This window comes from Dipteris shenzhenensis, chromosome 1 (assembly GCF_047967505.1).
Source record: "Dipteris shenzhenensis isolate YYH24624 ecotype China chromosome 1, Dip_SZ_1.0, whole genome shotgun sequence".
NCBI classification, from domain to species: domain Eukaryota; kingdom Viridiplantae; phylum Streptophyta; class Polypodiopsida; order Gleicheniales; family Dipteridaceae; genus Dipteris; species Dipteris shenzhenensis.
In genome coordinates this window covers 44,831,548-44,857,426 of record NC_141596.1, presented here as the reverse complement: position 1 = coordinate 44,857,426, position 25,879 = coordinate 44,831,548, and the positions used below count along the sequence as shown (strand labels likewise).

The following is a 25,879-nucleotide window of genomic DNA, read 5'->3' as shown; positions in this document are numbered from 1 at the left end:
GGGAAGGCCTTGAGGGCCTCCAAACGCTCCTCATTAGTGAAGGCACCTCCATTTTCATGCTCATAGTCGGGAAGACCACCGTCGGGATTGGCTCTAGACCGCCTCCCAGGCTACAAGAGCCTAGCGGGACTCCTCTTTGCACTGGAGCAGCTACTGATAGAAGTCTATGGTCATCTCTAAGATCAACTACAAGACTGAGTGCACCTAACCACTCGCATCTCAAGCCATTGAAGCTCTGTCCTTGCTAATTGGGGGCCAATCGTCTGAAAGAACTAACTAGTCATCCTAGCACCCTGCTGAACTGTTACGCTCTAGCCGAGGTAGCATGACCTTGGAAGAATCAGTCGACATTTCCCTTATAGGATCTATCTTTGTAATATATGTGTTTGCGCTTTATGTAAATGATCGTGAGGGATTAATGTCAAGGTCCTAGGTGAGGGCTGATAGCACCAGACTAGATAGATCTGAGACCAGGGGCCTAGTGCAAAGAATGTGCCTAGGGGCAAGGAATTAAATGCATCCCAAGAGAGGGGTGAAATGTTGCATTAGAAAGGCCCTATATGGATGACATGTGGCATCTAGATCTATCTAGGGAATTGGGGTCTGTCAAGGCTTGATAGAGAATGAAGAATCGTGATTTTTACGTGATATTGATACAGCTCTCTCTCTCTCCCAAGCTGGGTAGCCTTGGTAGAATTGGCTGGGTGGATAGACATGGTGCTACTCCCGTGATCAGTAAATAGAAGCGAGAATAGAGACGTCAGGTTACATTTGGTATCAGAGCTTAAGGTATGGAGTGTAAGACCTGTGGGCAGCGCAACTTAACGGGCTGAAGCGTGGTGACGGAGCAGGGGCCGTAGGAAGGCCTGTCGACGATCGCTGGTGGTGAAAAAAGGCTATACGTGACGGGCTTCTTCGATGGACGTTCTGCTGCGACAGTTGGCGTAGGTGACGCACTGATCGCAAAGAGCCTCCGCAACGAAGGGTCGATGTGGTCCGTGTTGGATGGCGCTCCCGTAAGAGAGGGGTGTTGATTACTCGTGGTTGGAGTTGGAGGTACCGTAGGACAGCGACGACAGGCGTTGACGGACGATTGACCTACGCACCGTGGGCGCTGGATTAATTGAACGAAGGTTCCATACGTGCATACGATTGACGACGGACAGTGGGAAATCGCCAAGGTCCTCGAAGTGACACAGTGATGCTGGCTAGCCGGGGTCTGCTTCGGTAGCACGCGTGGGTGCAGCAATCTGCGACACCAGCAATCTGCTCGTAGCTGTGACGATCCAGCAAACCTTGGGAACCCAGATTGAGTGTAAGGCTAGCCAAGGTAGATGGTAGGTTGACAGATAACCGATTGGTTTCGTCAAAGATCACGCAGGTTTCTCTCAGGCTGCGACACATTCCAAACAGGAAAAAAAAAAAAAAAAAAAAAAAAGAAGGTTATATCAGTGCAAGCAGATCATACGTGGAGGCTACAGTCTTTGGGGACTCGGATTGCGTGGAGCTTCCAGGGAGCATCGAATTTTCCTTCACTATAAAATTTCAGTTTGGTTATACAGTTTGTTGTTTTAGTATAGAGGAGTTTGCGGTTACTATACTTGTGTGTATGCATGTGTGCTCCGATCAGAGTCAGTTTGCAGAAAATTCCCTAGTATAGGGAAAAGCGCTATTTGGGTTATGCATGTATCAAATGCCTAGTCAGTGTGCATAAGAGATTGCAGGAATTCCCTAGTATAGGGAATTGTGTTCAGAGTGTCAGTACCCTGAATTGTGTCAGCTTGTGATTACAGTGTTCTAGGGGTGTTTTTTTAAAAAAAAAAAAAAACCCCAAAACAAAACATCTATTGAACTAAATGGAAGCAGAAGAAGGGGCTTCCAGGAGGGACCCTGGTGAATCAGGAGTCCGGCCGACCCAGCAGGGATCGCGCCCAGTAGCTCACACTTTATCTGGCAGAATTGCATTGCTGGAAGATGCCTTGCAACAGTTGTTAGCGCAGCAATTACAAGCCAATGCAGGGCAGTCCGAGCTTAGGAGAGCGATACATAGTATGTCTGCCAGACCTTCTCGAGAGGAGAAGGGAAAGGCTCCAATGGAACCGGAGTCTAGTGTCCATACGGTCGAGCCTAGGAAGGCTAAAGTGCCTATTATTGCCAATTACAGACCGGAAAAGTATTCTGGTCGGATGAACGACCGTAGCTCCGATGTCATTGAGACCTGGCTACACAAATGGGACGAGGCGTTCGCCATTTGTGAGATCAGAAATGACATCAAAAAGATCCGCGAGGCCACCCACATGTTTAGTGAGGCAGCGGATCGGTGGTGGATTAAACAACAAAAGGATGGCATAGCATCCACTACTTGGGAGGGGTTTAAAAGAGAGTTCAGGAAACACTTCTTACCTCCTGACGAGGCATCCCGAGCTTGGGATCAATATAGGAACCTGCGTCAGAGAAATTTATCAGTGGCAGAATACACTGATAAGTTTCGAGAGAGTGTAATGAAGGTTGATGAACCCCTGCCTCAATCAATCCAAGTGAAAGATTTCATATTTGGATTGAATGACCGAATAAAAATGGAAGTTCGGGCTAAGTACGCGAACACGCTAGATGATGCAATAGCTATAGCCTTGAACTACGAGGATGCCAAGGGCAGCAAGCCAAGTGGGTTTGCACAGGTCGGAACCCAGTATGGGTATCCGAAGAAATCTGGGTTTAAGAAGAAGTGGACTAGTAAAGGGAGTGGTTCGCAGCCGAGTGGTCAAGCCAAGCAGGCGAGACCGGCTGAAACTCCTAAACCAAGTACCACCATTGGAGTGAAGAGAAAAGTAACTCCAATGGCAGCCCGGGCTTGGTCTAAGTCTCCCTTGAACCCAGAACAAAGGGAAAAAGCGAGGAGGGAAGGCTTATGCTTTGGTTGCCTTCAACCTCATCAGTGGAAGGATTGTCCACGTAATAAAGATCGTCGGATGGCTGAGATGGTGATCTCAGAGTGCGACGTGGAGATGCAGGGAAGTCCCAGAGCGGAAGAGATGCAGATTCAGCTAGCGGGATCTTCTCAGAGGTTAGTACCTTGTTTGTTATGTGTGTCTGTTACTAAGTTAGTGACGAGTGCACCTGATAACATCCTATCTAAGCCCGCAGCAACGGGGTATACAGCCTTCAATGATACGGAGTTGATCAAGATGAAAGGGCAAGTGGCCAGTCATGATGTCATTGTGTTGTTTGACTCAGCGTCAACTCACAATGTGATTAACTCCAAGCTCGTGAAGAGGCTGAAACTAAAGACAAGTCCATCTGACTATGCGTATACAGTCAGGATGGCAGATGGAAGTCCAACTGAAGTATGGGACCAAAGGGTTACCCAGTTGGAGCTTCGGATTCAGGACTATACTGAGAAGCTTGATTTTGAAATGACCAAGCTTGCTCATGCGGATATAGCCCTGGGAATGGCGTGGCATTCTAGGAAGAATCCAGCCATTGATTGGAAAAAGCACGTATATCAATTCAAGATGAATGATGTGCTTTATGTCTTGCGAGGTGAAAAAGATATACCTCAGGGACCGTTGGTTTCCGTGATGGAAATCAGGAAGGCTCAAGTGGAGTTTTTGTACCTTTGCACCGCATCGGTAGAGTCGGTGAATGATTCTTCGACTAGCACTGATGTTACGCAAAGTGATGAGATGGCCAAGCTGGCTAATCTTATAACAGAGGAGTTCTCTGAATGCTTTAGGGATGAACTACCTTATGGGTTACCTCCAGAGCGGAAAGTTCAGCATAAGATTGAACTGATCCCGGGGGCAGAACCTATAAATAGACCTCCCTATAGAATGAGTTTTACTGAAGAAGCGGAGGTGCGTAGGCAACTGGAAGAATACCTCAAGTTGGGGCAGATTCAACCAAGTTTCTCACCATTTGCTTCGCCAGTGATATTAAAGAGGAAAAAGGATGATACGTTTCGCCTCTGTATAGATTACAGAGCATTGAATAATATCACTGTTAAGCACAGGTATCCGATGGCTCGGATTGATGATTTGCTAGATGCATTACATGGAGCCGTGATTTTCAGCAAGATAGATCTCAAGTGCGGCTATCATCAGATCCGGATTAGAGCCGAGGATGTGCATAAAACCGCTTTTAGAAGTAGGTTTGGTCATTATGAGTTTTTGGTAATGCCCTTCGGCCTTACCAATGCTCCAGCGACCTTCGTCATGCTTATGAACGACTTACTACGACCGTATATCGGAAAGTTCGTAGTACATTTTATTGACGATATCTTGATATCCAGTAAAAGTGTTACTGAGCATTATGAACACTTAAGGATAGTGTTCAGTACTTTGAGGAAAGCCAGTCTTTACGTGAATAAAAAGAAAACTATACTGTGTATGGTTAGGCTTGAGTACTTAGGATTCATAATTACTCCACAGGGGGTAGAAATGGATCCGAAGAAAGTGGCTGCGATACTGACTTGGCCAATCCCTCAGAGTCTGACCGCGTTGCGATCATTCTTGGGATTTGTCCAGTTTTATAGAAGGCATATCAAAGGATATTCCGGAATAGTATCGCCATTGACTGATCTGACCTCAGATAAAGTACCTTTTATTTGGGGACAGAATCAACAAGAAAGTTTTAACACCATAAAACAAGCTGTGGTCTCAGGACCGGTGTTAAAAATAGTTGATCCCCAGAAACCGTTGTTCCTAGAAACCGATGCAAGTGGCATTGCGGTAGGAGCAGTCCTCCTTCAAGAGGGAAGGCCAGTAGCCTTTGAAAGCAAGAAGCTTTCTCCCTCTCAAAGGAATTGGCCAACTCATGAATTAGAGTTGTATGCTGTTATCCATGCTTTGAAAACATGGAGGCATTATTTGTATGGTTCAGAGTTTTATGTGGATGTAGATCATGATACTCTGAAACATTTTTGTAAACAGCCTGACTTGAGGGGCCGCCAAGCTAGGTGGGCAGAGCTCATGCAGGAGTTTAATTTAACGATTCGGTACCGAAGAGGAAAAGACAATAAGGTAGCTGATGCGTTGTCTCGCATTATGCACAACCTGAGTTTCACGGTATTAGAGAGTGCTCTAATGACCGAGATCAGAGAAACTCAAAAGGTGGACGAGTTTGTCCAGAGCTTGTGGCCTAAAGCTCATGTGTTAAAACCCGGGGAAAGTGAAAAGGATGACCTGGCATCCAGAAAAGGCCAAACTTATGCAAGATATACCATAAGGGATGGTATGCTAGTTAGAAATGGCAAGGTTGTAGTACCTGGTCAGAATGATCTCAAGCAGAGAGTCATTCGACAATGCCATGATAGCCCGTGTGCGGGACATCCAGGAGTCGAGAAGACATATGATCTCGTGAAGCGAGATTTCTTTTGGCCAAAGATGAAAAAACATATTCATGAATATGTGACACGGTGTTTCTCGTGTCAGGTAAGTAAGGCCGAGCGGGTGAAGCCACCCGGACTTTTGCAGCCCTTGGAAATACCACTAAGTAAGTGGGAGAGCATTTCCATGGACTTTATTGTAGGGTTACCTGCAACACAAGGAGGATATAATTCTATCCTTGTGGTGGTTGATCGTCTAACCAAGATGGCTCACTTCATTCCGACTAGAGAGTCTATTAGTGCCCCGCAAGTAGCGGAGTTGTTTATTAGACATATATTTCGTCTGCATGGATTGCCCAGATCCATAGTGTCAGACAGAGATGTCAGGTTTACCGGTCACTTTTGGACTGCGGTATTTGAGACACTAAGGACTGAGTTGGGAATGAGTAGTGGGGATCATCCTGAGACGGATGGTCAGACGGAGAGAGTCAACCAGACTTTAGAGGATATGCTGAGAGCATATGTGTCATTGAGGCAACATACATGGGACAAGTGGTTGCCATTGTTGGAGTTTGCCTACAATGATAGGAAACATTCATCTACAGGGTTCAGTCCGTTTGAGCTGAACTATGGTTATAGACCAGCCAATCCGACTATAGTTGGAGTACCTCAGAAAGTGCCTAGTGCCGCGAACTTTGTAGTTCAGATGCGGGAGATGCTAGCACTTGCGAGAGCTAATATCCGCCAGGCTATGGATAGAGCCAAGGTGTATGCGGATGAAAATCGGTCTATAAGAGTATTTGAAGAAGGAGAAAAAGTTTTTCTCAGAATTCCTTCGCACTCGAAGTCGTTGACTTCAGGAGAGTGTGCTAAGTTATCACCTCGATACTGTGGGCCGTGGTTAATTCTAAAGAGAATAGGCAGTGTAGCCTATAAATTAGAATTGCCACAGGGGTGTAAGGTGCACCCGGTTTTTCATGTTTCACGTTTAAAGAAATTTTTACATACTGGTGACTCACTAATCGAAGGTGTGGTTTTGTTTCAGGAGATAGAGGATATTGCAAGGCGCAAACCAACAAGAATCCTGGACCGAGGAACAATGCAAATACGAAATCGGAAGATACCCACGGTGTTGGTTGCATGGCATGGTCAGCCTCTATCCGAAGCTACCTGGGAATCCGTATATCAGTTGCGGAGAGTGTTCCCAGACTTTATCATCGAGGACGCTGATGTCTGAAGAGGGAAGGAATGTTACGCTCTAGCCGAGGTAGCATGACCTTGGAAGAATCAGTCGACATTTCCCTTATAGGATCTATCTTTGTAATATATGTGTTTGCACTTTATGTAAATGATCGTGAGGGATTAATGTCAAGGTCCTAGGTGAGGGCTGATAGCACCAGACTAGATAGATCTGAGACCAGGGGCCTAGTGCAAAGAATGTGCCTAGGGGCAAGGAATTAAATGCATCCCAAGAGAGGGGTGAAATGTTGCATTAGAAAGGCCCTATATGGATGACATGTGGCATCTAGATCTATCTAGGGAATTGGGGTCTGTCAAGGCTTGATAGAGAATGAAGAATCGTGATTTTTACGTGATATTGATACAGCTCTCTCTCTCTCCCAAGCTGGGTAGCCTTGGTAGAATTGGCTGGGTGGATAGACATGGTGCTACTCCCGTGATCAGTAAATAGAAGCGAGAATAGAGACGTCAGGTTACATGAACCAACCATATCCTAGAGGAATGATAAGAGAAATCCGCTTGAACAATCTCCGCAGCCTGAAGTTGGAGCAGCGCACTCTCACTCTCATATTGGTCTCAAAGCAACGATGACTCTCTAAGTTGCTCTATTGAGACCAAATTCTGTCTCAGTGCTCTCTCCTCTCTCGGAGAGTGTGACAACGATGAAGAGCCTAGGTTTAGAGCTCCTCATGCTTCTCGGAATCACGTTTGCCACCCAGGTCGCCCACCCTTCCACAGGGGGGCTCTGTGGTTGCTGCCAAATCTTTGCCACGGCCTATTGAACAACCTCCTCTTGAAGCAAACCCCCCTTCTATGGGAGTCCTCCAAGGGCTGCTCTAAGTGAAGCACGACCGGGGAATCATCTTACATCATCGTCCTTGCCTGCTCTCGCTCTCTTCCATCTCTGTCCTCTCTCTCCTGACAGCTCCTCTCTGATTCGCCCAATCCCCAATGTAGAGCCTGTCTAGTTGCTCTAGCAAACCATCATGCCACTGCTAGCTAAAGAAAACGCAAAGACTGCCGGCAAGTCTAGGAACTCCACCTCCCTAAATGTGTCAAAACTACTCATCGGCGAGGATGGACTGCTCCCACCTTCCCCTCTCGAACGTGGCATCGTTGTGAAGGCGGCTCCGCCTTGCTTGTCCTCCTCGAACGTGACTTCAACAATCCAAAAGTTGACATCTAGGAGGCTCTCGGTATGTTGCCTCCACAACGAAGGACGATGTTGTTTGCAAGCTAGGTCGTACACGTTTAGGACCCCGATCCTGGAGTCACCCATCCGCAAAGTGATCCACACTACCTACCCTAGAATAAGCTCACCCTGGTCGAAAACCTCAAGGGTGAGTGCCTAGAAGCTAAGATGCAAACCCATCAGCTCGTAGTTGCTACAGGGGACCACATCTCGAGGCCTCTCCTTGGGAGGAGAAGACACTGGTGTCAGATATATGTTGATGTGTGCTCCTGAATCAACAGTGATTGAGCCTACCATTTGGGCAGATCTAACGAAGAATGAAAGGTTGCCATATGGGCAGCACATGGTTTGCCATGCGTGCAGCACAAGGGAGCTGCCCGGTTGTCTTAGGAGGTTGTAACTCTACGTGGCACTTGGAAGGTGGTTGGAGCAGATTTGATGGACAAAAAGGAGGTGACTAGGTCACAAAGATCACGGCTGCCATGGGGCAGTCAAGTGCAAAGTCTGGGACTGAACCACAGCTCCGAGAAAAGTTTGAAGCAGATTGTGCAGCAGTCTAAAGCAATATGGAGCAGATCTGAGGTGAACAGCAGCCTAGACAGCACCAGAAGCACGGCGGAACAGTTGATCCATGTATACCTGGCAGGTCAATGAATCACTCCTCTAATATCGATCCATAAGTGATCCATGTACAAGCTGAGCTTCATAGGAGGCTCGCTAGCGGCAAACCAAGTCCAGAATATGTATAGCTGTAAGAGATCCTCCCAGATAACCTGGTTAGCCTCGTGGTAAGTGAGTGGAACAAAAGGGGCCTCAAGCTATACTAACAGGGAAGTAACCTGCCCATATGGAGCCCCAGACTCTCAAACAACACCTCTGATCGCCCTCAGCTACTAAAGTCATCGATAAAGAGAGGGTCAGCCATGGTAAGCTGCACCAGCTGAGGTCAAGAAACCATAATTCCTGACTCGGTAGAGGTAGATGGTTATTAGAAAGGCTGCATCAAGCTGCAGTGGAGGTGCCTCAAACTCAGCTAGAATAATTTGATGTGGAACCAATGGCCTACTGTGGATCACCTGTGACAGTAAGAAAAATTGGAGGCTCTCCGCTCAGCCCAATCTACTCAATCGAACCTGGATCACTAGTTGCATCATGAAAATCAGGCAAGAGAAAGGAATCCCCAAGTATGTGTAGGATGCGACGATCTCCACTGGTAAACCATCCAGCGTGAACTGCTTTCTATGCATGGCTGCCTAGGGTGTGCTGAAGATCATGACCTTGGTTTTACCAAGGTTGACCTTCAAATCATGTGTCTTGCAGAAGATATGGAATGCACCGAGTGTCATTGGAGGCCCTCCGCTAAAGATGAGAGTAAGACCACATCATTTGCATGGAGGAAGATCTGGATCAAGGAACCAGTGACACACCAACCTGCCCCCTTAGTGTCCCGATCACGGTCTCAAAAGCTCATCAATGTATAGGCCAAACAAGGTTGGTGATAACGGACAAACCTGTTTGACACTGATAGTGCTAATGATCTCTATCCACCCTGTACCCATCCGAACCCTACTTGAGACCCTCTCATAGAGTGCCATGACTACCGACATGATCTCACGCTGTGTGTTAAATGCCATCGGTGGTGAAAAGTGTGCAAGAGGTGGGACAGGGTAACTATGAGAGCTCAAGTGATGGCTTGTGAGGAATGTCATACAATGTGCATACATAAGAATGCCATAGTGTGGTATCCATGAGAGGAGAGGGGGATCGCCACGTGGGAAACTTATGCCAAAAGTCCTTACAGTTGTGACTAAACATTAACTCTTGCTTGTTTTGGCAACCAAAGCTTGCTTCTACCAATGGACTAGGCGGTGATAATTGTGTATCATCTTTGCCTCTCAAAAGGTGCTGCTTAGCCTCAAATCTGAGTTAACGACATACAGCTTTACACTCATCATTGTACTAGTTGTTGCACGGTACCGAGCTGAGAGGTGGTGGGCGAGTGCTGTATGAAGGTATGTAGGGCAGCCTCATAGAGCGGGTGATCAGAACATCTCGACCTTCTTGGAGCTGGATGTCCTTGAGATCTGTGAGTAGAGTAGAAAGGCATGCAAAATACTCAAGGGAGAGGCTATGATCAAAGTGGATGTCATGATATGTAGTGTGTGTGGACGGTATCGTGGTGTGCATCGTGTGGTAGGGGATGGATATACTAACGAGGAAATGGGCGTAATCAGCTCTTGATGGTGCCGGCGAGAGAGAGACATCAGTAAAATGCAAGGCGAAGACAAGGGATCCCATGAGGTAATCAACTACATTGGAGCCCCCCCCGTGTGGAAAGCAAGCGAATCTATCCGAGAAGGGTCATCCACCCAAACCATTATAAATGACAAAATCATGTATCCTTCCCATGTCCAAGAAAGCGTGCCCATAAGATGTGACTGGGGCTCGCTTGTCTATGGATACTCGAGATATCCCTGCCTCATCTAGACCAACATCTTGCAATTAAAAAAAGTCATCGCAAAATCCCATAAGTGATACCTGACACAGATCCATTCTTGCGTTGAAGTCCCAACACAAATCAATGGGCTTCTCTTTTTATACAAGGGATCTCTCCCTTGCAGTGAGACTTTTGACTTTCAATGGATCCCTAGAGGTCATACCATAAGCTATCTTGGATACCAGGTTGTAGTTGTTGACAGATTTGCTAAGCAATAGGTGGCTCCAATCCTAGAGAGAATTCTCTATGTAAGCTTTTGGATTGAAGCTCTGTCTTACTCTCCCTCATAAGCAGAGCATTGATGGTCAACTTGGTATTGCTTGCCATGGCCTAGTACATTGCATCTTTTTAGTGTTTTCACAAAGGATGCATGGGGCAGCTCGGATGGTTTTCTTGGGGGCTTACATTGGTCCTCCTTCCTAAGTAGTGACCCTCGAGTTGTTGTAAGGATAAAATTTGGGAGACCATTTGCCAGTATTATAACCTAGAACATTTGGGTGGCATGGTGCAGCCTTGTGAAGGAAGGACAGCAGATCCAACTTGCTGCTATCGTCAATGTTTAATTAGATATCAAATTGAGTCCGGATGTCTTTGAGAAACTCGTCCCAATCATGCCTAGCTATGTCCATATCTGTATTGTAGTGGTTTGTGCACCACCAAGTGACCACTTCTCTAGATAAGTACAAGGAGCTCTTCCTTGCGGCTTGAGAAACCCATGATGTTATGGTGTAGGGCTGTGTATAGTGAAGTCTACCCTCCCTGCGTACATCTCCAGCAAAGTGTGAGGTCTAGGGGAGGAAGTAGCATACTGAAATGAAGAGGTCCTGTCGAGAGGGGCTTCAAAAAATATGTCATGCCTCCCAACGGAGATCAACCCAGTGAGAGATGATCAGTATAGTGTTGCTACTCCTCCCAATCCATGCACTCCACCTATCCTCGAGTCTCATGCCGGTATACTGACTCCCATGTGTATCCACTAATTACAGGCAAAGGGCGCGGGCACTCTGGGGGCTCTGATGGGTCTCTATGTAAAAAGCTATATCTTGTCTTGAATAAGACTCAGAGAGATTCCTTAGATCTCACAATTTTCCGAGAGAATTGTGAGAGAGGCAAGACCCAAAAGCAGAACTAAGGCCAGGCAGAGGAGTCGCACACAATGGCGGCAACATCCAAGTGAGTTAGAGATGATTCGTCGAAGCATTTCAAAAAGCCTTGAATGCTTCCAATCACACTATCCATTAGGTGCATGCTTTGAATCAACTAGTATGCCAAGATCACCAAGTAATCTTTGAAGACAATCACTTCAAATATTGCTGCATTTGCTGACATTGCTGCCATATACTCAGCCTTAGTGAAAGAAAAAGCATTAGTATTTTGCTTTTTGCTCACCCACAAAATAATGTGAGTGCTGAGTGAAAAGTGTAGCCTATAGTAGGCTTTGTGTCTTTGCTGCTTACCTAATCAATGTCGTAAAACCATTGCAAACTGTGGAGTTTTGGACTGTCCAGACAAGATCCCAAAATTCATGGTACTTTTGATGTATCTGGGGATCCTTTTGACTGTCCGTCAATGACTGGCTTTTGGAAGTGCCATATACTGACTAACATAGCTAACGGCATAAGAACTTGTTGGGATTGTATAGATCACCTCCCCACGTGTGAGCCCCCACATGAGGAAGACATAGGGGAGGTGTACCAGCAGAATCTGTTGAGACAGAGAGATGCCACATAGGCAGTAAGGAAGGCTGCAACGGGGACAACTATGACAGGAATATAGGTCACCTCCCACTTGTGAGTCCCCTAAATAAGGAGGACATAGGGCACATGTACCAGCAACATCTGTGAGGCCACATAGGCAGCAAAGAAGGCTGCCACAGGGACAGATTTGACAGGAGTAGCAGGGCTGCCACATGAGGATCATGCTGGCTGCCATGTGAGCAGAAGATTCGGCTGCAGGAAATGGCTGCTTAGGAGCAGCACATGGCCCTCAAGATCCAGTCACAAGTGCTAATAAAGCTTTGGGAGACAATAGGCAGTGAGATAGCATGATTTGAGGTCCAAAGTTCAGTCTCCCAGTGGATTCTCTGTTCTTAGCCAAAAAGTTGTTCTGGAGCTCTGCTGTGTCATATCTGGAGAGAGAGGATGATGAGCTCAAGGAGCCTCTGTCCAGATCAAAATCCTTTGAGGTCCTGGGATGATGGCCCCCGAATTAGCAATTTCTTAGCAGTACATGCCGCTGAACCGTGCTTGATTGGGTTGGCCACTGTAAGCTTTTTTCTGCACAACTCCACAAGATTTCTTTCTTCTTAATTTTAGGGATTTTATGCAAATTTTGAAAATATAAATTACTTTAAGCTGAACTGTGAGGTGCCAATAAGAGAAACGCAGAATCAAAAGCAGAAGTCAGCAACAAGAAACTCCACATTCAGATAGAGGCCCACAGCCTGTTAGTACACAAACAAGGCACCAACAAGAAAAGTAGAAGCTATCAACGAACATCATGGCTAAAACAGAGGCCAACTGACAATAAATTTCTGATTAGAAACAAAGCATATTGAAACAATCAGACTTGCAGTCTTGTATGCAGTGTATGCACGCTTTGAGTTCACACTTTCTGTAGCTAGTGATTTGTAATCTACTTGTGAGTGTTTTAGTATGGGATGAATTACTTCTTTACAGAGACTTGCCTGCTTCCAAATTGCCTCCATGTTTACACTTGTCTGTGGTGCCTCCTCTAGTGCTTCCTTCTCTGCCTCTCTTATAGATATGAAAGGTGGTTCCTGAATATTTGTGTCAACAGTTGAGCAATGAGGTTCACTACTTATGGATGGCATCATGGGTTCATGACATTCTGTCTGTTTTCCTATGTGAACAGCTGCAATACTGCTCATTGTTGCCTCAATCTGGACCTCACTGCTGCTCACAGTTTTGGACGTTATTTCTGAAGCATTTTTATTCTCAACACCAATCAAATGTCCCAGCTCTGCGCCAGGTTCTTCCCTCCCTTTCCCAATGGAAGGACTCTCTTTCTGTTCAGGAATGAAACTATCTCCCATGTCCCTTTCATTGTCGATTCCGTTGACCACTTGAGAAGCCTCCACTGCAGTCAGCCCGTCTGATACACCATCTTCCCTTTCTGCTCCATAAAGCTCATTACAGGCCAACCTAGTATTGGAAGGTAGAAGCTGACAAGATGCATTTTTGGCAGCAGTTGCCAGTACTGCTGCTGCAGCATCACTATGACAGTGAGTGACAGACTGGAAATTTTGCTTGGCACTACTACGATCATTTTCCTTGGCTTCCATTTCTGGATCGCATTCACATTCTCGGCAGATGTTTGAAGAAGGATTATTTTCGCGATCAAATAGGCTTGTTTCAGCACATAAACTGTTAGAACCCTCTTCATGAGATGCGCTTTCAGATGGCGAATCTGAAATGAGCCCAGCTGCTGTCCACGCTCTGATAACAGCCATGTCTTCATCTTGTGTCACTTGTGGAACTTCTGTGATTGATGCCTTTGCTGTATCTTGCCCAGTAAGCTCTACCTCATTTTCCACATTTGAGGAAAAAGAAAGAGCTTGTACACAAAAGTTCACATAGACACCTTTTGTGTTGGCTCTATCATAAATAGCCGCTTCTTTGCACACTGCTGCTAAGATAGCAGTTTTGCATTCTGGATTTTCTCCCACACTCTTTAGATTTGCTCTCCGCAGATAATAATCAACAAAGCGATCGAGATGTACCTGAAGCAAGTGGCTTCCCTCAGCATGGAGAAATTTAACAAGGCCTACAACAGAAGGAGTCAGCTTTGCACAATCCCAGAAAGCTCCCAAAAGCCAGAGTTAGACGTGCAGAGCTAAAAGGTACTTTGAAAACAGAGTACCTGCCTAGTTGCGGTTGGCACTTTACTGCGGCGGTCATATTCAAGTACCGGCCTCATATGCAAAGGTAACTCTGCCTGAAACAATGTTGGCCGACATTAAATAGAAAGGGGAGAATATAAATCAATTAAGAAAATTGTGAGCAATTGAAACAAATAGAAATGAAAGTCAAACAGAAAAGAAAGCCAGTTTAATTCGAACAGCCAGCATGCTACTGACTTCTCATTTTTCTGGAGGATGTTTGAACTTTAGGCAAAGATCAACATACTCACCAACAACGGTAACCCATCCTGTGCCGACTTCTCTCCTCTTAAAACTGAACCTTTTGCTCCAGTCGCAGTCTTTCTTGCAAGTACTTCAAGGGCCCATTTTCGTTTGTCAGCCTTCAAGTCCTGACCACCATTGACAGCAGGTCTGCATGTACTAAGACTTCTAGAATCTGATTTCTCACTTATGGAATCTGAATCTTTTGTCTTTTTTCTTAAGGCTGGTATATTCCCTGTATTTGCAACTTTCAATTGTTGTGTGACCCCTTTCTCGGGCTTTGTATGACCTGCATTTTCAGTTTGTTTTGCTTGTACAGGGTTCCTTTTAAAACTCAGCTGTTCAGCAAGAGGCTTTATATCAGGCTGCCTCGGAAAAAGAGAAGCATCTGCAGGGTATATTCTACTCAAAAGTGAATCAACCTCTACCTTGCTGCTTTCTTTTGAATCTCCTATTGCTTTCTCAATCAATGCCATTTCCAATGCCACATCCATATCCAATTTTGTTGCTTCATGCCTCGCCTTCTTTTCCTTTGATGCTCTCTCCTTCCAAAAGGCAATATCCCAGTCTCTATCCCATGCTTGGCGCCGCTTTCCACTGGCACCATAGAGCTTTTGTGCCAAACTCTGTCGGACTCCATCTTTGTTACTTACACCCTTCCTAGGAATGGTTGGCCTCTGCTTAGGAGCCAAATATTGTCTCATCCCAACTTGAGAGCTCACAACTGCAGCTTTGAATGCGGCAATAAATTTTGCATCTGTCACGTTAACTTCTCCTAGATTTTTCGAGGCACCAGGACCGGTTGCCTCCTTTAAATGCCGCCGTACCTGATCCACTATTACAGAAGTTTTCCCCTCTAGGTCACTCCCTCGGTGAACGATTTTTCTGGTCCTTACCCCATCATTGATGTGCTTATTTTCTTTAGTTGCAGTTGCATATTGAAGACTCTTGTTCCTCTGGATTCTGAGAGAGGGACCCTGCACCAATTGTGTCAACTCATCCAAAGGTCCACCCTTTGTTTTGGAAGGTTCATGCATGACTGTTTCCAACTTTACCTCTGTGAAACCATCTTGCACTATACTATTTGTAGCAATAGGCTGTACAAGCTCTTCCTCTGTTAGCTCCTCTCCTGTTTGAGGACCTACATTTTTACTCGGAGATCTTTTGGATAGATTATGCCGTGAAACTTTTATGGGTAAAAACTCCCTGCATGCAACAGAGTGTACAAAAGCCCATATCTTCAGAAATACATGCACAGCACCCAAGCCCTAGCACTTTCCTACCAAAAGAGCTTGCCCACTATCTGCCATTACTGACAAGTAACCGAGACTATCCACCAGCACAATTTTAGTTTCGATTTTCTATTCAGATCTGAATTAAATTGTGAGGTTCCAAAAGAAGTCTACATCATTCTTATCATAGGGTGTCGTATTTGCACATATATCAATGCTTTAGAGACAGTAAAATTCAGGACAGATGCAGAAACTATCACGAATCAGCAACTCGTAATACAATGCATGTCACACCATATTTCCAGAAAAACGATACACCACATTTATAGGTAGAGAAGAATTTTACAAACATCTATCATTTCAGTAATATTTCATTAGCTTACATGTATGTATGAGCAATGGGAATGTGCAAGTGTTTCATATACATATGTGCCATGATCAGTGAACTGTGAAATAGCCATAACTACAGAGACAGCAAGCCTTAACTTTTAAGACCAACTTTATGAACATATAATTAAGGACCAATGTGATCAAAAATTTTCAAAAGCAGTAACTTATACCTGTCCTCTGATCTCAACTTTCGTTTGGCATCTTTAATCCTCTTGCCACAAATACCTTGAAATTCATCCTGTCTGATATTCACACTACCTTCTTCCTTCTCTACAGCACGTCCAATTTCCTTATCGGTGGCCATTTCAAGCTTGGTGTCAAAACTATCCAGTACATCTGCATTTACAACCTCATGTTCACTCTTTGGAACAGGCTCATCATGAAATTTTTCTGAAATTTGTTGGATAGTATGACTAGGACTAGATTCCACATCTGAAACCAAGGTGTTATTACTCGCCGCCAAAACACCAGGACAAGATGTAAGGAACAAATGTGAAGAACAAGATATTTCAAGCTTTTCATCCGTTCTTTCCTGGTTCATATCCTTATCAATATCGCCTTTGAAGGTAGATGTGTTCTGAGCCACCTTTATACCAGAATCAGACCTGTTAGAAACTGCTTCAGAAGATTGTAGCAAGGAAAACCTGAGAAACGAACTACTGCTATCCATTTTCAGCTCAGAAGGCTCAACTTCTATTGTACTGCTGTCCATTTCCAGCTCAGAAGGCTCAACTTGTATTTCACTGCCACATAGATGCGAAGAAGCCACTACAGGCAGAGCATTCCCATTATCTGAAAGACCATCTGCAGGATCCATGGAAACCACCACAGCTGTTTCTCCTGCATCAGTTACTGTAACAGCACAACCAGCCTCCCGGGAATTGTTCTCATTTGCAAACTTGAACAAGGAAGAACTCCTTTCTGAAGAAGGTAAATTTGAATGAAAGCTAAACTGGGAGTCAAACAAATCCAAAACACCAGTACCAGCACACCTGCATCCACAAATTAAGTGAATTGTTAATTACAAAGGCAATTCTCCTTTAGGCTGCCCTCTAGCATCCCATGATATGCTTCATGCACCCATTACCTAGTGTAGAATTGCAACAAGACATTTCAGACAAAATTTCATAGCACATGAGGACGCTTTCGTAATTTGTCTGTCTCAATGATATGCAGTCATGATCCCTCTTACTTGAGGAATATCCACTACTTTTCCCTTGCAGATATTCCTCAGGACCCATTTATAACCTCTCTTACCAGCATGCACCTATATCATCTTTTCTTGTTTATCACCCATGTAGATCTGTATCTTTTGAAACACCTGCCTTCAATTAGACACTTAGAATCCATGAAATATCTATCACAAAAGGGCACTAATATGACAAGAGCATGCCAAGGTATGAGTGAATAATTATTCCCTTCAAGCTGATTAGGGCAATCTATGGCTATATGCTCCTTGCTGCAACATTTAAAACATAGCTGGCCCTTCATGTATATATCCCCAAATCTATTGGAACGTAGTGAGGTCTTCTAATGTGATAATAGCCTTGGCAATGTATTGATTAAATGGGGACTTCCCCATACTCAGAAATTTTCCGCATCTTCAAGGACTTTTCTTGCTCATTCTCTAGAAGAAACTCTTTTAGAAATATCTTCACAATGCCCAACCAAGTACCAGGGACTAGACCACTATTATGCGAGTTCATCCACCATTTGTAAGCTTTGCTGCTTGATGAAAACCTTACCACTTCTAGAGAAAGGTAAAAAGTGGCTTCATCTCTATCCTTCTCCTCCCTGTTGGTGGTTTAGCAGCCTATTTATAAGTAACACTGTGACCAGTCAAAAAAATTCCCTCACCATGAGGCAATGCAAATATACTAGGCGGATCCGGTGTTATTGTAGCCGTATTTTGCAATTCAACATGGGTTTGAGTTCCAAACAATTAATCAACCAAAGCGGCTACTGAAGTGATTGAAACTGCGAAACAAGTATCCCATACAAATTTGAGGAAAACAGTCCTCCTAGCAACAGCAGCCCTGAAAGATCCCTGCATATTCAGCTAGATGGCCATCAAGGTATGTGCTGTGTCCATCCATATACAAGCCAAGATATGAGATGAGTGGACCTTGAAAGAAGGGAAGTTTATTAGAAGCCTTTGAAAGACCGAAGGGTCTATGACACTGAAAATACCATATACGATGAGCTGAAAGGGTGGAGCCTCTAAGCGAGCATCTACACCCAAGACTGGTACAACATAAAACCTAGACACACTAGTACAAAATATGTCTAAGCCCATGGACAGAATGAAAACTGGGGTGTGGCATCACTAAGGTGGTCCTCTGGATGTTGGTGGAGTCGTCGAGCCTATGAGGAGTCCCGATGATGCACGAGGCTGCGGGGGCACAAAACCCATGATAGAGCAATGGTGACGATCAATGTGTCTGGTCCACTGTGGTCTCATAGCTATGGCGCTGCTTCGGACAAGTGCCACTATCACACCAATAGGTTGTACCTCTGGTCTAGTGAACATAGAGGGAAGATCCCCAAGCCTGATCTTTGCACCGACCCACTAATGGCTCTGTTGTGTCTCTCACTCTGGGCCTCAGCTACACCATCTTACTAGAGCTTGCTGGTCCGTGCTATCTGGCTGGAAAAACTCAATGATCACACTTTGAGTGGAATCTCGCTGAGCACCCTGATCTCATATGTGTGCCCTGAGCAGATGATCTTTGTGTCATACAACCTCATGAATGAAGGTCAGCAAAAATCTCTCAAAAGACAATGGTAACAACCTCAAATCTCGTAGTACACAAGGATTTGAAAGCAAAGTGCTCTCGTGACTCAATCACCTTATAGATCACATAGAGTGTGGATGCATTCTTTGGGTATGCCCTTATCCCGCTTCTTCCCCCGTCCATGCCACCTCCACCTCTGCTACCTCCTTCCACCGTCCACGCCTCCTCCGCCACCTTCGCTGCCCCCACCTCCTCCTCTACCACCCCCTCCGCCGTCACTACTCCTCTCGCCCCCCCTGCTACTATCTCCGCCCCCGCCTCCCCCGACTGCCCCCCGCCTCTTCCCGCTTCTCTCCTGCCTCCCTTCTTTGCCTCCTCCTCCCCGCCTTCTCCGCCCCTCCTCGCCTCATGTCCTCCTCTCTGCCTCGTCCCACCCCCCTCTTCGCCTCCTTCCTTTCGGTTCTCCCTCTTCTTCCTTTACAGCGGGGGCATTTGTGTTTGTTCGGAGGAGGAAAATCTTGGTGGTGACCCTTGGTCTGGTCAGATAGGCTCTATGGCAGCACCCTCCAATCCCACAGCCGTTAAGGTCCTTCTTTCTCCAACCGACAAGCAACAGATACAGCAAGCAGTTCAATCCCTCCAGGACAAGGCGATCGTGAGGCCTCACACTCACAAGGAGACAAGTGCGAGAGTGGATCTAGGCGATCTTGGCACTAGATGGCGACCACATTCAAGAAGTCACCATCTACGGAAGAGGCGTCTTCCTCATCCAATTGAGCTCCCCCGCTACCATCTTTGCACTTGTGGAGCAGAGTCCCACACTCCTTGGCCCGCATTTGGTGTACCTCGTCCCTTGGTACCATGGCTTTACAGTGGAGGACATGGACATGACACACCATGTTCCTCGTTTTCTGATTACGCTCTACTTCCCGAGACTCCCTAAGGAATATAGAGCCATCCTCCCCTCCATTGGTCAAGCGTTTGGCACTGTGCTAGAGTCCCCGCCAGATTCGGCCACATCAGTGGTAGCAGCAGATGATGGGGTCCCCAGGATCAAACTGGTGATTGAGAGCCCGGAGTCCCTCCCAAAGTTGATCCTCCTTGAGACCCTTGAGGAGGGTACACTTCGCCAGCGAGTGGAGATTTCTCGGTTACCAAGCCAGTGTCTTCGTTGCAGGAGATGGATCTAGCCAGAGATTGCCCCCGCGGCCAAGGCTGGGCTCCTCCCCCCCCACCCCCACAAAGCAAGAAGAATCAGCAGGCCAGGACCCAGCACCCTCCCAAACAGGTGCAGCAGGAGTCTCAGCCCCCCTGGGTGACACCTTCCATTTCCTTTTCTTTCCTCCATTTTTAGTTTCGTTTGCAAGGATTGGCATAGATTGTGCCTAGGAGTAGGAACTGTAGGTACAAACAGAAAATCAGTTTATCTAAATTGTGACAAGTGGATGCCTTGTTACCGAAGGTGTGGTTATGCTCTATTGAGGAATATTTGATGCCATAAATAGGAAATTTACTCATTGCCTGCACTCTAGTTGAGACTGATCCTGTGGTGGATGCCCAAAGTTGGAGCTTCTTGATGCTATGATTGAGGGGATATGTGGATGTATATTGGCCAATATGGTTGATATGTTGCAGCCTAATGTCATGATGCCTTTGCGCTGCCATTGAGTGGGCTGCAAGCGTAGGCTGATTGCTCTTATACAGAGTGCCCAATAGAGTGATGAGTCTCCACTACGAAACTAAGCAAAAGACACAATTTTTGTCGTGTCCATTCACATCAACTCATGATGTGAGGAAGATAGAGAGGCCACTGATGACTTAGGTGGGGTTGGCACTAAAATTTTTTACGCTCATTCTCTCCATCTCTTCCATGCACAAAGTGCATGGATATCCTTCTAGTGGAAGTAGATAATCAGAAAGGTGCTAGAAGGTGGGGGGCATTTCCTACAAGCAGTAGCAAAATTAGCTCTGATACCACTGTAAGAAATCCTAGATTTACTATATTTAGAAATGTGCTAAGGCACAGAAAAGAGACTGTAATGGAATATTTGTGTATTGCTTGAGTGTCTGTAGTGTATCGTCCATACAGTTGGGTCTCTCTTATATAGAGAGTGAAGAGTCACACATGAAAACGTGTGTACTCCAAAGTGTATGTGCATGAAGAGGTCTGTACCCCTTGTGAAGGGTGTGACCCTAACGAGAGGGTACATTACAATGGTAGTGTCTCTTCAATAGAATGTGTCTCTTGTGAAGGGTTGTGCCTCATAGGAAGTGTCCCGTCGAAAGGGCATACCCTTCCACAAGTGTCCATTCATCAAACCATCCATAAGTCTAAGGTATAGAGAAAGGAATACGTCACAGATCGTGTCCTTGCTAGGGCTATATTAATTTTTATGGAAAACAGAAATTTGATAGACGAATGAGAATGAGGCCACCTTTTATTGTATGTTCCCCCCTCTGCAATTTGACCTCTGAATGATTCAAGGAACTCAGATCATCATATCCAACCAGGTAACCACCCTGATCCCTTTCTGCTGGAGATTGTTTTGCTTAGCCCTTGTAATGCAGGATCACTAGCATACATATCAATCCTGTCCTACCTACCATGAAGATTTTATCAAGATGGGATAGCAGCCTGGTTAGTTAATAAAATTCTTTGAAGGGTTGCAAATCAACAAAGCCCCATTTTGCACTGCCACTCTTTTGCCCATACTTACATAGTTAACTACTTCAATCAGGATACTTTTCTCGTATTCTTTTTTTCCAACAAGCTTTGAGGCATCAAAGCTGATTGAACTGAATTCATTTATAGTGCCTTCTCTAAATGCCCTTCAATGCTGAATATTTTCACGCTGAATGCAACCGACTAACACCCATAGCAGACTGGAAAAGCATTGAAAGACAAAAAACAAATGTCCACAGTGCAAATAAACCTTGGGCAAAGCCAGGATCCTCCACTTTGAGATTCAGCTTTGTATCCAACACACGTTGCATGATACCTGTATGTCCAGAGCACAGAAAATAAGCTTTACAAAACTTTTCCGGTAACTTTTTCCTGCTCAACTTGCTCCATAACATGACCTTCTTTGAATTCTGCAACATCACTACATTGATCCTTAACGCCTTAACGCTCAACAAAGGAATTTTGCAACATCGTCACATTGATCCTTAACGCTCAACAAAAGCAATATAAGAATTGCATATCAATGAGAATCAATAAAAGATGTTGCACCAGCAATCACAGGAGTCGCATGCCACTGATGTATCCTCAAAACCAGATTCCCCATCTTCTGCTGCAAGACCTACTCGGACTCGGCAACCATCTCCATCAAGGCAAACAACTGCCTACAAAGCCAAAAAGGAAAAAGACCAATTATTTTTGTTCTGAAAGGAACTGGAAATGCATTAAAATTTAAGGGAAAATAAAGTTTTCCTTAAAGAAGCGAGGTAACAAAAACCATCATATGGAGCAGAAGTTAGAATAGCACGGATGGAGCCATACATCTTCATCAATGAAATAAGATGGGAAGGAAAGTGACCCATCCTCTTCATTGGCATCACTCCACTGATCCCTGTTTATCCCTCAAAACAGGTTTTGATGAAATCAATAGAAACCATAGCAAGGATACTGGAAGTTGGAAGACTCAAAAGCAACATCAAAATATTGGCCATCGTTCAGATACTTTTCTAAAGGAATCTACAAAATAATGTGGCTTAAGAGGGAATTTGAACCTGTCTTCTCCAATAAAATCAAAAAAATCTCCGTGGTTACCATCTTCACCTGACGCTTGACTGTCTGCAGCCTTTACATTGGCAGTATACTACATCAGTCAATTGGACAAGCACAGTGAAACATGTTAATATAAGAGAACTATAGCAATCTGCAAGCCATAAGCATGAGTATAAATTCTGGTAAGTACAAATCACATATCCTCCATGTATAGAAGCTGGACCTGAGTAGATGCAGACCTAGATCTTCTGCTTGAATGACTAAAAAGTAGGTATTGCTTGTCTTCAATTTTTCCACAAATTGTATAAGAAGACTACCGTATCAAGTAAATTTGTGAAGTCCAAGGTGCTATCCAACATACCAACATTGGAAAGTCTTCAATTCAGTAATATTTAAATTACCAAAGAAAATTTCTTTCTAAGTTAACTTTAAGCACAAATATAAACTATTCATTTGTAAAATTCCTCTCAAAGATACTTCAAGCAGCAGACTTAGCAATGCATAGCATAGAATGAAAGCATCATACACAACTAAGGTCACATATTCCTGAAAATTCCACGCACTCAAGAGTTGATGATCATAGCAGTAGCCAGAAAAAGAAGCTGACATGATAGAGTCTAGCAAAGCTTATTTTCTGGGTCCTCAATTTCTCATTGACATTCATGAGCAATAATAGTTCACAACATCTAGCAGCTCAGCTCCTAGATAGTAGACTCTCCTCCTTGCACTGATACCCACCACACCATGCACCTCACCCTCTTCCTTCCCTCCACTCCTCTCACGTCTCCCTGCTCCGTTACCTTCCTTCTCGTTGCAATGCCTTTTTCCACGTCTCTTCATCCCTCCCATCCCCTCCTTGTAGATGAGCTTGTTGGGTTACCCTTGGCCTCTAGACAGGGTCAAGATTAGATTTCATTATGTGTGATGTCACCTCACTGACATCATCTATGAAGTAAGTCTGTGTAAAGACAACGCTCCTCGGCCTATAAAATAGGGCTCATGTACTTGATTTGACATCAATTAATATTCAATTGTTTTTCCTCAAACTTGCTCTCAATCATGTAGCCTCCTAGATCTACATCAGAGGGAGCCATCTTGGGGACGGCCTATAAGTACGATGGTTGGACATAGCGCAACAATGGCCCAGCCAGGTCCTTGGGAACAAAATAGCACAGTTGCTAGTGATTTGCTAATATAGCGCACTTAAGGAGAGCTAGACAATGAATAGTGAACATTGACACACCCATCCCTAACACCTGATAAGAGGGACTAAGCCATGCAAATAAGGATCCATCGCTGCATTGATAGGGACAATTCTCTTAGAGTGAGGTGCTTTTAGAGTCAAATAATTTATCAAACATAATTAAAGACCTCCCTTTGTTTTGCACTATAAAGGCAACTTCAGTACTTCGGCTAGGGCCTCGTGTCCTATACCGAGACATTACAATTTTGAGCACTCTCTTAATATGGTAGCATGATAGATGGTCAAAGTGGTTGGACAACAAGACAAGTGATGAGTTATCAACCTAGGTGCCTGGACCATGCTCTATGGCAACTCTAGCTATGGGAAGGGCACTCTACGTAGTGGGACGAAGAGCGTGGTCCTTGCCTGAGCAAACCTGAGCCAATGTCCTGCCACACCACCACCACCCACATTGGTAGGTGACTCTATAATCCAACCACCATCCAAGAGAGATATATGTATTTTGGCCCATGGAGGCCTCCCCATTAGCATGTGGATGTGCAGATGGGATGAGATGGCACACATTATTGATGCAGAATAGACGTTCAAGAGTTAGCCCGGTGGCACTATCCAATAGTCTAAGAGATCTCGAGATGCACACTCAATAGTATTTCGTGACTATGGCGCACACATTGAGTATCCACATGGACGATGGTAACTTGGCTCAGAGGGATGGTATGCTTTACAGCTCGATGTAGAGGTCTACTCTCCAACAAAATGATGAGTGGGGTGAGTGGGGATGCACTAGTGCACCAAGAGCTTAATAAGGCCACACCATTTTCAAGGGGCCACTGTGCTCGAGATCCAAGGGAAAGACCTTGATTGTATGAAGGCGCAATATGCAGATTCATTGGAGTTCGGCACGTAGTACCAGTTAGCCAGGACTCTCACACCTGGTCATTGCTCAATGCAAGATGGGTGGCTTTTCTACAAGCATAGATTACGTGTGCTTAAATCACCACCCCACACTATCTTTATAACTGGAGTTGTGGTGGCCAACCTCTGTAAGGTGACTAAAATCTTTTATCGGTGTGTCTTAACCCCCTTTTAGTGAATTTGTTAAGGATACTGCAATGGTGGAGAATCCAAGCATGTGAAAGCTGTAAGCCTAGCAAAGCCCAACAAAGGACCGGATCTCCTGAGCCATCGTGCAGACTGCCCAGCTTGTGATGGCCTGAATCTTTTCAAGGTCCAAGCGGGTGCCATCTACACTGATAATAAGCCCAGATATTGTATTTCCATCAGCCCAAACTCGCTCTTTTTAGCATTGAGATAGAGCCAATCGCGCAAAAGCTGAAGGGCCTTCCACACATCTCTTAAGTGTTGCTCCGCTGTACTTAAAAAATTTAAAACATCATCCAAAAAGATGAATAGACACACTCCTATGTACTCAGCAAACACCCAAGACATAACTTTGTTAAAAGTTCGCGGTGCATTCTTGAGACCAAATGGCATAGCCACGAACTTTTGTAATGGGCTCACTCTAAACTTTGTCTCGTTCATCCTGAATGCATGCTAACGAAAAGTGAGCAACAAACTCATGAATAAACTGTAAATTAGCTGGGTGGTCACACTTACCGATATATTTCATGAAGTTCGGCATGGACCGAGTGAGTGGAGTGACCTTGGTTGATGTCAAGGCTTGTGTGGCAAGAACTATTGTGCTCATGCTAGCCTACATAGTGGCCAAAATCTGTAGTTACTAGAGCAACATGGTTTCTCGGTTGAGTCTGTGTTGCTTCTAGGCTTGGACCATCTGGTCGCGTCTAATTGCCTCCTCATGCTTGCGCTCTTGGCGCATCAATAAGAGCAATTTTTCTAAATCCAACATTCCTCTACTTTGTTCTTGTCTTACTCCCGTATTTCTTTTTTTTCTTTGAGCTGCTTCTGTCAGCTATCTGTCACCTATCTCTGATTTTCTCACTGCAGATATCACGGGAGTAGCACCTTTCTTTTCCTCCCAGCCAATTCTGCCAAGACTCCCAAGCAAGAGAGATAGAGTTGTGTACGAAATCACGTAAAACTAAATCCTTATCTTCTCTCACTAGCCTTGACAGACCCCAAATCCCTAGATAGATCTAGATGCCACATGTCATCCATATAGGGCCTTCCTAATGCAACATTTCACCCCTCTCTTGGGATGCATTTAATTCC

General features: G+C 45.0%; 1 protein-coding gene across 3 annotated transcripts in view; it reads right to left on the bottom strand.

Annotated features, from left to right (window-relative positions):
• The window catches only part of LOC147905910 (RING/U-box protein), a 42,501-nt gene that overhangs the window by 5,010 nt on the left and 11,612 nt on the right, over positions 1-25,879 (bottom strand). The window contains exons 4-12 of one of the 3 annotated variants that reach the window (XM_087375432.1): positions 22,485-22,573; positions 22,255-22,324; positions 21,985-22,097; positions 21,686-21,751; positions 16,188-17,009; positions 14,824-15,601; positions 14,404-14,523; positions 14,134-14,208; positions 12,938-13,993 (exon numbers count right to left, since the gene is read on the bottom strand). In XM_087375432.1, coding sequence (XP_087231558.1) covers positions 12,938-13,993; positions 14,134-14,208; positions 14,404-14,523; positions 14,824-15,601; positions 16,188-17,009; positions 21,686-21,751; positions 21,985-22,097; positions 22,255-22,324; positions 22,485-22,573 — 3,189 coding nt within the window. Of the gene's footprint in view, positions 1-12,937; positions 13,994-14,133; positions 14,209-14,403; positions 15,602-16,187; positions 17,010-21,685; positions 21,752-21,984; positions 22,098-22,254; positions 22,325-22,484; positions 22,574-25,879 lie in introns of all 3 variants that reach the window. The other 2 variants (XM_087375416.1, XM_087375425.1) reach the window with 2 other exon arrangements.